The sequence below is a fragment of the Trachemys scripta genome, chromosome 5 (assembly GCF_013100865.1).
Source record: "Trachemys scripta elegans isolate TJP31775 chromosome 5, CAS_Tse_1.0, whole genome shotgun sequence".
NCBI classification, from domain to species: domain Eukaryota; kingdom Metazoa; phylum Chordata; order Testudines; family Emydidae; genus Trachemys; species Trachemys scripta.
In genome coordinates, this window is record NC_048302.1 from 111816235 (window position 1) to 111831037 (window position 14803).

General features: G+C 38.8%; 1 protein-coding gene across 3 annotated transcripts in view; it reads left to right on the plus strand.

Annotated features, from left to right (window-relative positions):
• The window catches only part of RAB28 (RAB28, member RAS oncogene family), a 103244-nt gene that overhangs the window by 17036 nt on the left and 71405 nt on the right, over nucleotides 1–14803 (plus strand). For all 3 annotated transcript variants that reach the window (XM_034771738.1, XM_034771737.1, XM_034771739.1), the window contains exon 4: nucleotides 10287–10416. In XM_034771738.1, the coding sequence (XP_034627629.1) occupies nucleotides 10287–10416 (130 nt within the window). The remainder of the gene's footprint in view (nucleotides 1–10286; nucleotides 10417–14803) is intronic.

Below are 14803 nucleotides of genomic sequence, written 5' to 3' on the forward strand. Positions count from 1 at the left end.
AAGCAACTTTAAGTGAATGCTAGGGCTAAACAAAATATTGCAACAACATGTAGATGTATGAGATGCAGTTTTGGAATGATGTGCACATAATAGGGCTGTCAAGCGATTTAAAAAAATCGCGATTAATCACACTGTTTAAACAATAATAGGATACCATTTATTTAAATAGTTTTGGATATTTGTTACATTTTCAAATATATTGATTTCAATTACAACAGAATATAAAGTGTACAGTGCTCACTTTATATTTATTTTTGATTACAAATATTTGCACTGTAAAAAACAAAATAAATAGTATTTTTCAGTTTACCTATTACAAGTACTGTAGTACAATCTCTTTATCATGAAAGTTGAACATACAAATGTAGAATTATGTACAAAAAATAACTGCATTCAAAAATGTAAAATTTTAGAGCCTACAAGTCCACTCAGTCCTACTTCTTGTTCAGCCAATTGCTCAGACAAAGAAGTTTGTTTACATTTGCAGGAGACAATGCTGCCCCCTTCTTGTTTACAATATCATCTGAAAGTGAGAACAGGCATTTGTATGGCATTGTTGTAGCCAGTGTTGCAAGATATTTATGTGCCAGATTCACTATATGTCCCTTCATGCTTCAACCACCGTTCCAGAGGACATGTGTCCATGCTGATAATGGTTCTGCTCAATAACCATTCAAAGCAGTGCGGACCAATGCATGTTCACTTTCATCCTCTGAGTCCAGGGGTGAAAGTAAGTTAGGCCACTTACCGGTACGGGCCGGGGGGTGGGCTCCGGCCCCCAGAAGGGGCAGGGCCTCAGGCAGAAGGGGTGGGGTTGGGGGGTCAGCATCCCCCAACCAGGCCTTTCAGGCTGCCTGGCCCGTGCTGCCCAAGGCTCCCGTGTTGATTTAAAGGGCCCAGGGCTCCGGAAGCTGCTGCTGCGCTAGCGGCAGCAGTGTCTGGAGCCCCGGGCCCTTTTAAATCGGCCCCAGGGCAACTGCTCCCTTTGCCCCCCCCCCCGCCCGTCGGAGGCTGCGGGGGAGCAGGGGCAATGGGGCAGGGACATTAAAATACTGCCGCAGCAGCGCTTTAATGTGGGCTGGGTCACATGTGCCGATGTGGGTTCTTGCTGGTACCGAGTACCGGCTCACTTTCACCCCTGTCTGAGTATATGCCACTAGCAGAAAGGTTGATTTTCTTTTTTGGTGGTTCAGGTTTTGCAGTTTCTGCGTTGGAGTGTTGCTCTTTTTAAAACTTCTGAAAGCATGCTTTACACCTCGTCTCTCTCAGATTTTGGAAGACACTTCAGATTCTTAAATCTTGGGTTGAGTGATGTAGCTATCTTTAGAAATCTCATATTGGTACGTTCTTTGTATGTTGTCAGATTTGCAGGGAAAGTGTTCTTAAAATGAACAATATGTACTTGGGTCATCATCCGAGACTGTTATAACATGAAATATATGGCAGAATGCGGGTAAAACAGAGTAGGAGACATACAATTCTCCCCCAAGGAGTTCAGTCACAATTTTAATTAATGCATTATTTTTTTTAATGGGCATCTTCAGCATGGAAGCATGTCCCCTGAAATGGTGGCTGAAGCATGAAGAGGTATATGACTCTTAGCATAACTGGCACGTAAATACCTTGCAATGCTGGCTACAAAAGTGCCATGCGAATGCCTGTTCTTGCTTTCAGGTGACATTGTGAATAAGAAGCTGCCAGCATTATTTCCCGTAAATGTAAACAAATTATTTGTCTTATCAATTGGCTGAACAAGAAGTAGGACTGAGTGGACTTGTAGGTTCTAAAGTTTTACATTGTTTTGTTTTTGGGTGCAGTTATGTAACAAAAAAAACCTATGTTTGTAAATTGCACTTACACAATAAAGAGATTGATGCACTACAGTACTTGTATGAGGTGAATTGAAAAATACTATTTCTTCTGCTTGCTATTTTTACAGTGCAAATATTTGTAATCAAAATAATAATATAAAGTGAACACTGTCAAGCGTTGTAATTGAAATCAATATATCTAAAAATGTAGAAAAACATCCAAAAATATTGAATAAATTTAAATTGGTATTCTATTGTTCAACAGTGCGATGAAAACTGTGATTAATTTTTTTGAGTTAATCGCGTGAGTTAACAGCATTTAATCAATATCCCTAGCACATAATTTTATTTTTGGCTTAGTAACATCAAACTAAGTACTACATTCTTTTATTTTTGGCAGTTGCAATAGGAACAATAGACAATGTATATAATAAAATGTATTGTTTTCAGGTTTTTTACTTTTTACTTCTATTTTCTGCTCTCTACTTCTCACATTAAAGGGAAGAATATGGCACTAGTACTTGGACAAGAGTGGAGGCATGGCATCACACTAATAAATATAGAGCAGGGGCTGCTAATTAAAGTGACTCTAGGATTTGCGAATTGGTAGACTAAAAAATCTGACCTCCTTGTTGACTTAAAATTTAGTCAATTTCTAAAAAAAGCTAAGTAGTTTTAAGTATTACACCTGACCCAGGTCACCCTGGTAATGTCTGTGGTTTTACAACCACACTTACCTTATTTAAAAAAGAAAAAAAGATTTTTCTCTCTCCTGTGAAAAACCTACCAAGGAATAGGTGAAACTGACTATTCACAGTTAGGGCCGGCTCCAGGGTTTTGGCCGCCCCAAGCAGCCAAAACAAAACAAAACAAAAACAACAAAAAAAGCCGCGATTGCGATCTGCGGCGGCAATTCAGCGGGAGGTCCTTCACTCCCAGGTGGAGTGAGGGACCGTCCGCCAAATTGCTGCCAAATATCTGGACCTGCCGCCCCTCTCCGGAGCGGCCGCCCCAAGCACCGGCTTGAGAAGCTGGTGCCTGGAGCCGGCCCTGTTCACAGTGTTCCCAATGAACACTAATACTTTTTCTTTTATTGCTTTCACTGATTTTAGGAGTTGCTTGTAGCAATAGTAGGTCCAAAAAATTCAGACCAAAGTGTGATTTTTATAAAGTTGATTGTGTTCTTTTAAATCATAGTAATCTGTAATTTAGCAGCATTGGGTGACCTGGTAACATTTCTATTAAAATAACTAAGAACTGCAAAAACTACTTTTATTTGATAAACAAACTACAGTAGTTGCAACTTTCTAATAAATTAGTGTCAGTTTCCCTCTCCTTAATTCTAGTAAGTGTTATGCCAAGTTGTCTGTCCTTCCAGGGCTGTGCTGAACACTTTCTTAGTGTTAGCTTCCCAGCAGCCTCCATGAAGAACAGATGAAACAGCATGGATAATTCTGGAAGAAGCAGTAGTCTGTTCTCTTCCAGACTAAAAGTTGCTTCAGTGTAGGGAATCTGAAGATTTAGTGGAAATGAAAAAGGGGGAGATCTAAATAGGGCATCATGTGGAATTTGAAGGGAAGAATCCTAGTCTAAGTACACAGCAAAATTCTTGGGAGCAGGCAATATAGGGAAGTACAAAGAAAGGGAGTAGATAGGCAGAGCATATAGCTGCATGCACCTGCATTCTGTAACACAGCAGGCAGTTGAAATTGCTGGTGTTACTCACCTTGTCACCAACAACTATAAGATGTCACCTTAATTCAGACCCAAAACTAATTGCTCTTTAGAGATACAATCAGGTTGTTCAGAGGGATGAAATGGGCGAATCCTGATCAGTTGCTTTGTTTGTTGGACCCATGTGTACATCTTGGAATTAAGTAATGTGAAAATAGAATGCATATTGAATATTAAGGTAAGGTTTCAGCCTTAGATCTTTTATTTCATAGATAAAATGATTCCATTATTGAATAATGTATTTGATCATTATAATAAGCCAAAGCTAGATATTTAATTAAGACAAAATATATCATGATATTCTTGAAGCAAAAAATTAATAAGGAATTATTACCTATAGGGCTTTGGAGCGGAGCCCGGAGCTGGAGCGCAGAGCAGTAGGTTTTTGCCCGGAGCCGGAGCGGAGCAATTCAAAAATTTGATAGCTCCAAATCTCTGATTACCGACTTACTTAGTGTCTTGAAATATGCTATTGCTCCAGTCTCCATTTACTAGAGGCAGATTAACAAAAGTATTTAAATGCCTAAGAATGCAGATAGGTGTCTAATAGGATTTACAAAAGCATGCAAGCAGGTTAGACACCTAATTCCCATTGAAAGTCAATGGGATTTTGTCTCCTAAGTGCCAAAATTATTTTTGAATAAGTGACTTAAGTCCCTAAATCACCAATGTGGTTTTCAAAATGTTGCCGTTAGTTCTTTTAATCTTTCCTCAAAAGTCAGCCCCTTCACACGTAAAAGTGCTTGGATGTGAGTTCATAAATCCCAGATCATTAGGCATCAGATTTGTAAAGATTTACGTAAAGATGCAGATAGGTGCCTTGTAAATCTCACTAGGTGCCTATATGCATCTTTACGTGTCTAAATACCTTTGAAAATCTGGCCCTTAATGCCTTGTTAGCTGTGAAATGGATGTATGATATAAGCAATCATATACTGCATAAATATCTATCCAGAATATTACATTGAGGTTCTATTAATTGTGCAAAAGGCAATAATTTCAATTCTTAAGGCAGATAATGTCATGTGTCATTTCCATAGAACTAATTATTAAGTACTGGTAGTTTTCTTGTTGCTTTGCCTGCAAAAAAGACTTGTCCCCTGCCCCAAGGAACTTAACCATGTAAAGCTCTGTTTCTTCAACTTCCTGTACGTGAATGGACTGTTATGCCTGTGCAAGTCAAATGGACTCCACATGGGTGTAGAGGTCTACCCATATGCATCATTTTCCTGGATTGGGGCCTGTGATAGATACAGATTCTGTACAAGCCATTGTAAATTATATATCCTGTACCTATATCATCTTAGTCCATGAACTGGTCAGATGACATAATCAGACAGTTGGGTGTGCTTAGTATTTGGATGAGAAGCATCCAAAGAAACTCTAGGCGCTGCAGAAAATGGCATTAGTGGCTCCCTTCTTTCTGAGTCAGAATAGAATCAACTCTCCAGGATGGAACTTTGGGTTATGGTACTTCTAGAGATGCCATCTTGTGGCTGAGGCATAGAACAGAGCTCTGGGCTTCCTATGTCACGTTTTGCAATCAGAGTGGTATTAACCTTGATGTCTCAGTGTATTTCCAGTGTATCTACCTAATTTCCCATGTACTTTTAGCTGAAAAAGTTTGTAATTTACTTCCCCTCCTAAAACTGTTGTTTTGGTGTTGCTAGCCCAGAATGATGTGGTTGCTGCATTCCACCTCAGAGGTGACTGAATTTCGTGGTGGCTGAAATGATTCTCGCAGACAGTAAAGAGCTTTGGGATCTTTCTGAATGAAAGGTGATAAGTAAATATTATTTAAGCAGCCAGGTTGAGGCACCCTTTAAAAGCTAACTTAGATTTTTGTTTAATGCATTATTGTGATAATTATCACTATAAGGAACTTTTATGTACCTATGTTAACAATGGGAAAACTTATTAAGAGATTTACAAAAGAAGATGCATAGATAAAGGTTATTAGCTTAGATTGATTGGCTGCTTTTTGTACTTTTGTGAGCTATGTAGTTTGCATCTAGTCCCTCGTGAGAATGTGGCCACATCACAGAATTGTCAATCTTGGCAACCTTTTTGTCAGTCTCTCCAGAGAAGCTGATGATTAATAGGCATAGACGGTGAACTACCTTCTTACCTGTAAGCATGGATGCTCTCTGCATGTTTGTAGGGGGAAGTTGCCATTTATTGAGCTATGTCTGTTCTGTGGCTAGAGGATTTCATTGTCTATTACTTTTAATCTGAGGCTTTTCATGAGCATTAAATGACATTTAATAATTTCAATTTAAAATTTAATCTGCTCTTTCATAATCATATCATTTGGATAGGGCTATAATTTGATAAACATTGAGAATAAAAAAATTTAAACTATAGAAGTACTGGATTAGCATTTTCTTTAATCTTTTTAATGTACTCTGTTGTAAATATTAGGGGGTAGCCATGTTAGTCTGTATCCACAAAAACAACTAGGAGTCTGGTGGCACATTAAAGACTAACAGATTTATTTGGGCATAAGCTTTCGTGGGTTAAAAACCACTTCTTCAGATGCCCTTCTCTTCATGTGTCATTATATAATGCCTGCATCTGTAATTTTCATTCCATGCGTCTGAAGAAGTGTTTTTTTTTTTACCCACGAAAGCTTATCCCCAAATAAATCTGTTAGTCTTGAAGGTGCCACTGGACTCCTTGTTGTTGTAAATATTGAAACTTCTTAAATGTTGGTTTTTCTAGTGTCAAATTATGTATCATTCTATTTAATACTGTTACGAAATATTTAGAATTGCAGTTCTACCATTTATGCTGTAAATATGTTTTAGACCAACAGCTGTATAACTGCAGACCCTATCCATATCTCTAGTGTAAAGTATCCTTCAGAGTTGGCATATGCTACTTCATAAATTAGCTTGTTAATAGAATAAGAGTAGTGCGGACCATACCTTCTCTAGAGACCAGCAAATCATTTCTGCAGTACACTCAGCTTCCAGTGGACTATTTTTGCAAATATTCTACAATTCAGAAACAAAAAGCACTCACATGTACAGTAAGGTAGGCCTAATGTCTCCATTGCCAGAATGTTGTTATGCAAGCAGGGAATATGTGCTGGAGAGTAGAGAATTAACATAGTTTTCACGTCGTGGTATCCTCCGTCGGTTCTCAAACATTTTTCTTTTTCATGGTGAGGCAATGTGCTACTTCTGTGTTACCAGGCTAATTTTAATTGTTTTTCTTTCTAATTTTTTATCCATTAAAAATGCCTCCTTTCTAAGTGTATTTCATGTGCATGTTGGGGAAATAACAATGATTGAATTTTATATCTGTTCTCTCTGTACTTAAAGTATTGTAAGTTTGGGGAGGATACACTGTATTTTTTCAGAGAAAATGAAGGTTGAATCTCTGCTTTCAGTAGAAAATAGAACTAAATCTTATATATGAAGTTGTGACCAGAACCTTCATAATTGTAAAGTTGAGAATAAGTCATTGGTAGAGTATTTTACATTATCTTTTTGTTGGGGCCAAAAATAAGATCACAGATTAGTGTTTAGTGTAAAGGCCATAAAAGCAGTCTGTCCTTGTCTTTTTATTGCATCCCTGCCAGCCCACCTCTCAAATAATAGAGTTTCACTGATATAAAACTTGGGTAACCCATTGTGGAAGCAGGCCCAATGCTGTCTTCAATTCCGGATATCAATTTGTGGTTATCCCGAGTTGCAATCAAAGTAAGCCCCAAGAGATGATCTGTCAATCCTATATAATTTCCCTGAGTTCAGACATCAGCATCTGCTTCTGTTGTTTAATTAAGAAGAGGGTGGAGGACCGGGTATACTGAGAGTGATCTCCTAGTTCATGCATACGGGGTAACCTGGAAAAAAGTCTAGAGATTGGAGTGGGAGAAAGAGAAACAGCAAGGAGAGGTCGGTATTGTTAGAGGTGTGTGCGCGCGCTTTCACGGGCAGGCAGGCCATGGCAGAATTGTGCAGGTCCTTAGGAGCAAGTACTAAGAGTTTAAACTTGTTGTGTGGGACAATCATTGAAAGGATTCAAAGAGAGGGAATGATTGAGGAAAGTACATCATTTTTAAGGCAGTGTTGGAGATGGCCTGGAAGGTGATAGTAAGGACACTGGGGAGCTACAGTTGCTAAAACTCACTTCAAGAGTATATTCCATGAAACCTCTGTGGTGGGATTCCTTTACTCCTAAGGGGGAGCAGGGGCTAATGCTTGGCTTTAAGCCCTGCAGCAGCTCAATGATGGTCTGAAGAGAGACCCCGAAACAGCCAGCCCATCATGATAGGTATAAACATTTTAAAAATATGTTACTCTGCATTAATTTTATTTTACATGCTGCTGTTGCCCAAGTATCTTCTGAACTCTGGAGCTATCTGAGATAGTGACGGTCATGCTTTTCTACTAAATGGGGAAGGGGGCAGTACCGGAGGTGGAAGGAGCATGCCACATGCTCCTCCTCATTTTCTGTTTTCCACCAACCTCACTCCTATTCTCCTTACTTAAACAATCCCTACACGTGTGCTCCCCTTCTTCCATTCCCATTAGACATAGCACAACACTGTGTCTTGCTCACAACAAAGCTTATACTAGTAAAACAAAAATTGGGATACAATGCAGTTTTTGTTGTTTTAAAAATAACCAATAACTTTATTGGCATCCCAACTGTTGGGTAGCTATGATAATAGTGTTAAGCTTTCTGCCCTTACTGAAGTGCTGCCTTATTGCCCAAGTCAAGATGGAATAAAGGTGGGTCTTTGCCAAGGAGGTCTATCTTTTGATTTCAAGACCTTATCTTTCTCCTTTATTTTCTGCCACTCTGTTTTTATAACAAACACAAATTGCTCAAAAATCCATTTGTGTAGAATAGCCACTTTGTTAGTAGGCAGTCTGCATCTATTACATTCTCCTTGGTAGTTGATGGCACATCTCCAGTTCACAATGATCTTTATTTTGAGTTTCCATGTGAACACCTTCAATGCCCACAGTCAACTGTTACCTTGATTGATCTGTTCATGACTATGCTTTTTTGAGGTCAAGGCTTGTCCCAATCCCAGTCTCTTTGTACCCCCTTGCATTCCGTCCCTCCCCCAGTCCTACTGTATGACTGATGTTCAAAGTTAGGAAAGTAACTTTACTATATACCTGCTACTTCCCTCCTGCATATTTTCAGATTGCAATGGGTAGAGTAGGAGTAAGGAGATCAGTAAGTGGGAGGGATGGAGTCAAGGGGCAGGTGATGGAAGAGTTGGAAGGGAACAGTTGGTGCAAGACATTAGATTTAATGAATGAGATAAAAGAGGAAAGGGTGTTGTGTGGGGAAGAGGGTGAAAGGGAAGTCATGCTAGTTCTTGTCACCTTCCTTGAAGAAGCTGATGATACTGTGCAGAGAGGGAAGAATCAAAGTTGTTGTAGGTTATAAGTAGGCCTTCTGAAGGAATAGTAAAACCGTTTTGCAAGGAAGTTGGTGGTACGTAAGGAGAAAAGCATGGGTTTGCAGTGGAGGAACGCTACATCGTCTTTGTGATTTTTCTTTAGAGGTATATAGAAGGATGGGAACAGGAGCAGCAGAAACAGATTCTGGATGTGAGCCTGGGCTGTGGGATATTGAATTGGATGGAACAGTAGGAGAGAAGGACAAAGAAGTCAATAATTGAGAAGAGAATGATGGTGAGAGCTGACCATGGAATCCATGGAGGAAAAAAGAAGAGACGGGGTAGGCTAAAGACTGCAGGGAAGTCAGGATGCCAAAGAACTTTCGCTAAAATAATGGACTTTATGGGACACCTGATTAATATCTGTCTCTTGAATATTTCTCACCTGTCTTCACTACCCGCCGGATCGGCGGGTAGCAATCGATCTATCGGGGATCGACTTATTGCGTCTAGTGAAGAGGCGATAAAATCGATCCCTGATCGCTCTGCTGTCGACTCTAGAAATCCACCGCAGCAAGAGGCAGAAGTGGAGTCGACGGTGGTGCGGCAGCAGTCGACTCGCCGCTGTCCTCACAGCCAGGTAAGTCGACCTAAAATACACAACTTCAGCTATGCTATTCACGTAGCTGACGTTGCGTGTCTTAGGTCGACCCGCTCTCTCTCTCCCCCCCCCCCCGTAGTGTAGACCTAGCCTCACTTAGGACATGACTTAAAGTCCATTGAAGTCAATGCGAGTCTCTCCATTGACCTATGCCGAACTTTTGATCAGGCCCTTAGAGTTTTGTTAAACGCCTGCTAATACTTGTCTTCTACAACAGTAAAGGAATAGAGCTGGCTTTTGGACCCAGCTGGGAGAATAGAAGTGTGGTGAAAACTAGATAAGTAACAGCCTTTTTATAACTTAGTTTTTACAATATTAACTTTCATTTTGAAAAGCTTTTGAGGTTTTTAAAAGAAATGTAAGTGTCAGACAGTGACATTCTACTATGAGTAATATATTGTTTGCTGTTTTTCTTTGCTAAATTTCCATTTTGTTTCACTAGCTGTGGTACAATTAATATCTGAGTAATAAAGTCTGTGTATTGCTTTGTGTCTGTTATCTCATAAAGTATTTATTTAGTGGAGTTGCTTGAATTCTAACTGTCAGTTTGGATTACAATAATAATAATTAATAATAAAAATATTTATAATTAGTGGCATCTCAGCTTTTGAAGAATCTTAAAAAATAAACTTAATATGAATTTAATAGTAACTTATTGCAATGAATAACTTTTGTCAATGTATAATGTTTCAAATATATCTTTTCTCCTCAGGGTGTCCTTTTGGTATATGACATCACCAATTACCAGAGCTTTGAAAATTTAGAAGACTGGTATAATATGGTAAAGAAAGCAAATGAAGAATCAGAAATTCAGCCACTTGTGGCCTTGGTAGGCAATAAAAGTAAGTTATTAATGCATAAATACCAGTTAATTGAAGTATTTTGGCTTTTTGTTTAATATCGAGAAATACCATAAGACACATCTTTAGTTACAATGGAACATGGGTTTCATGTGTTTGGTCTTCCTAAATTCTGTATTGTAACAGTGACTATTTTTCTTTGCTAGGTGGAAATCAGTTAATAAAATAATCTGCTTCCATAATTTAAAAGCGTGGAATTAAGCTTTCAGCATAAAATGAGAGATTTTTTTTGGAAGCATTTTTATTTTCTTGCATACCATCTATAATTTAGAGGTGGATTATTCTCCATAGTTCTGTTGGTATTTTTCTTTTGCCGTAACCCCCTTTTTGATCATCAGAACATAGTTTGATACTTTTCTTGCTCCTAATCATCAAAACTGTTCTTAAGAAATTATTTCCCATTCATAAATACACCAGCCTGATCCTAATTTTCGCCTGGTTTTAACCAATCCTTCAGAGACTCCCTGATTAGCAAAGCACAGGGCTTGATCCCACTTCTCGTAATCTTTTTACTGTTCACTTCAGTAGGAACAGGATATGCCAAGTTTAAAAAAAAAAAAAAAAAAAAAAAAAAAGCACTGGGCAATGGAAAAGTTCTAATAATCTTTAGTAATGGACATATATTTGTTTAAATAACACAAAGGATAAAACAGATTTTTGTGTCTTTCTCAAATAATTCATGTTCATGTCAAGACCAAACCTGATACATTTCATTCAGAAAGATAATTTTTTGAAACTGTTACAAGCTACTAAAAGTAAAGTTGAGATACATTCATTCCCAGCCCTTAACTCTAGAGTTGCAACTGCAATGCTGTAACTATTTCTGATGTTCATTATGAAAGACTACTTTTGTTTTTCTGAGAAGAACACAGAGCAACACTTAGTTACAATATATAAATAGCACTTCTGAAAGTATAACATAGACTCTGTTGTACCATAGCACACCAGAGCCAATAATACAGGTTCTGTTGAAATCCAAATGAAAAATATTTTTCATTGATTTATATTCTACTTAGAAATTGGACTTCCTACCTGGAGTTGTGCAAAGCTTGTAAAGTATTTACAAGAGGATACACATAAGTAATGTTGTTTTGCTGGAATGACACCATCATAGACAGAAAATCAGACCTTGATTTTCAATTTCAGTTAGAGGAGAGAACTGTATCTCTGTTATATAACTTGAGTCAAATTCTTTTCTTAGTTATGTATATGAAACCTCATTAAACTAGTGGAACTCACTGAGTACAACTGAAAGTAGAATGTGGTTTTATGGGTCTGTATGAATTTTTGAATAGCAGAATGACATGGACCAAGAATAGGGCCTGTAGTTCATAAAGGCTGAAGGCGTGGGGTACCTCTTATCTGTTTTGGAGAGCCTCTAACATGTATCCGTTCTGTGGCCAGCTAGATATGAAAATAAAGTAAAATATAAGTTTCTTGTGATCCTAAAGAATGTATAGTGCTGTTATGGAAATCTCTAGATGTATGGCATCTCTCCAGAGGAAGAGAGCAAGGAATGCTACATAGATTAGTAATTATTTTATATCCAAGTGCCTTATTGGTATTAAAGCATGGCAAGAATGAAGCATTTAGAAATTCATTATCTGTCCAAACTTTACAACAGGAAGAGAGAATCCTTCTTTGATTTTATCTCAGTATGTCTTCAGTACTTTACTGTATTCATGCTCCTCTTGCGACACAAGCAGGCAGATAATAAGATCAGTGCTCACAGGAGAAGCATGGTTTTGATCCCTATGTCACCGGGGTTAAAGCTAACACCACTGATGACTGCCAAGTGCATCTAAATAAATGCATTCCATTCAGAATGGCTCAGCTTCTGCAGTCAGTAAATGATGATAGGATACCGTGCTGGGAGCTGCGACCTATTTGGAACATACAGAGTCATAGATTTAAAGACCCGAAGGGAGCATTATGATCATCTAGTCGAACCTCCTGCATAACACAGGGCAGATAATCTCATCCAATAATTTCTGTTTCAAGACCATAATTTATGTTTGAGTTACAGCATATCTTTTTAGATGTATTGACTGAAAGACCGCGAGTGGTGGAGAATCCACCATATTCCTTGGTAAATTGCTGCAATGACGAATTACTCTCATCAGAAGAAAACTGCAAAAAAATGCTGAGCACCAAGCAGTTCCCATTCAAGTCAATACTTTTGAAAATCAGGCCAGTATTTAGGTGACTAAATATTGACTTAAGAGCCTAACTTTCCAGAATGTGTGGTTAAAGTCTTGGCATATATTTAAAGGTGATGGTGTCCCTTTTAAGTATCTTAATGTTACTTTGTTTTAAACTCCCATTTGTCATATTATTCCACATATTGATATCACCTGTGAAGGATCAGGAACATTTCTTGATGTCAGTTAAGCTACTTGTGAAAATGTTTAACTGAAGTGGGGAAATAATTCTCATTTAGATAATATTTTAAGAAGGGGAAAAAGTCTTAAGTCTACATTTCCCTCCTTCACTTTGAACTATATACACACATGCATTACAGTATTTGAAAATAACCTTTCCAAATAAATGCTGTTTTCAAATGGTGGAAGTTATCATCAAGTAGTGTAGAACATTAATGTAGTTGTGCACTGGAAGTATCATAAGATGATGCAAGGCATAGAAGAACACAGTTAGAAAAAAATATGCTAAGAAATTCTCCTTTCTCTGTACTACTAAATGATTTAGAAGTGAACATGTTGGTAAAAGTCATCTTTTGGAATGACAAGGTGGGTGAGGTAATATCTTCTATTGGAACAACTTCTGTTGCTGAGAGAGACAAGCTTTTGAGTCTCACAGAGCTCTCCTTCAGGTCTGGGAAAGGTACTCAGAACCTCACAGCTAAATGCAGGATGGAACAGATTGTTCAGCATAAGTAGGTAGCACATATTCTAAGGGACCATTCAAGGTAGAGTGGCCCATTAACATCTCTGCAGTTTTAGGACAAAAATGGGGGTTAGTGGATTACAGATTGTTGTAATGAACCATAAATCCAGTGTGTCTGTTCAGTCCATGATTTTTGATATCTAGCAGAATTACTCCATTATGAATGTAAGTTCCCATGCTTGTCTTTTGAAAGTGTACACATTTCCTTTGAGGATGAGGACTGATGGTCAGATATAGAGTGATCGCTCTGTTCACCTCTAACCACCTAACCACAGGTGATATAGGGTTAGGGTGACCATATTTCCCAAAGGGAAATGGGACACCACATGGGGCTAGCCCGAGTCTTTACTCCCCACGCAGGGCTGGCCCAAGCTGCTCACCCACCCCCGCTCCTCCCTGCACAAGGCTGGGGCTGCCCTGCCCCATTCTCCCCTTGCAAGGCTGGGGCTGGCATCGCTGCTCTCGCAAACCCTGCCTGCCACCTGCCCAAGCCCTGCCCCCTCTGTGTGGGGGTGCCATTGCTGCTACCCCTCCATGTTCCTTCGCACCCCACTTTTTTGACTTGATCAGTTGGCAAGTGTAAATAGGACAAATGCCCATTTTTACCAAAAAAGTTGGGACGGCCAGGACAGGGCTTAAAAAAAGGACTATCTCGGCCAAAATGGGATGTATGGTTACCCTATATAGGGTAAAAAGAACAGGAGTACTTGTGGCACCTTAGAGACTAACAAATTTATTAGAGCATAAGCTTTCGTGGACTACAGCCCACTTCTTCGGATGCATATAGAATATATGTTCCATTCTATATGCATCCGAAGAAGTGGGCTGTAGTCCACGAAAGCTTATGCTCTAATAAATTTGTTAGTCTCTAAGGTGCCACAAGTACTCCTGTTCTTTTTGCGGATACAGACTAACACTGCTGCTACTCTGAAACCTATATAGGGTGTTTTTGTCTCTTATCATTTTCCTGTGTGAGTTCATTTGAGAGTGTAGTGATTGTCTGGTTTCACCCACAGAATTGCTATTGGGGCATTTAGTGCACTATGCTCTCATGAACTCTCACAGGAAAATGATAAAAGACAAATACACCCTTAAAATATGTGCTAACTACTTCTACTAAACAAATCTGTTCTATCTTGCATTTAGCTGTGACGCTCAGAGTACCTTTCCAAGACCTGAAGAAGAGCTCTGTGTGGCTCAAATGCTTGTTCCTCTCTCTAACAGAAGTTGGTCCAATAAAAAATATTCCCGCACTCATCTTGTCTCTCTAATATCCCGGAACAGACATGGCTACGACTATATCTTTTGGAATGGACAGAAAAGGCAGATGAAACTTTTGTATCAATTGGCTTTCATCCCCAGTTCCTTATAACAAGGTCTATTAGTACTTTGTTACCCTTACTTCCAATGACTTTTATTACTTTACTTTTCACTCTGTTCTCTGTAGCAGCCAATTGTAGTTGTG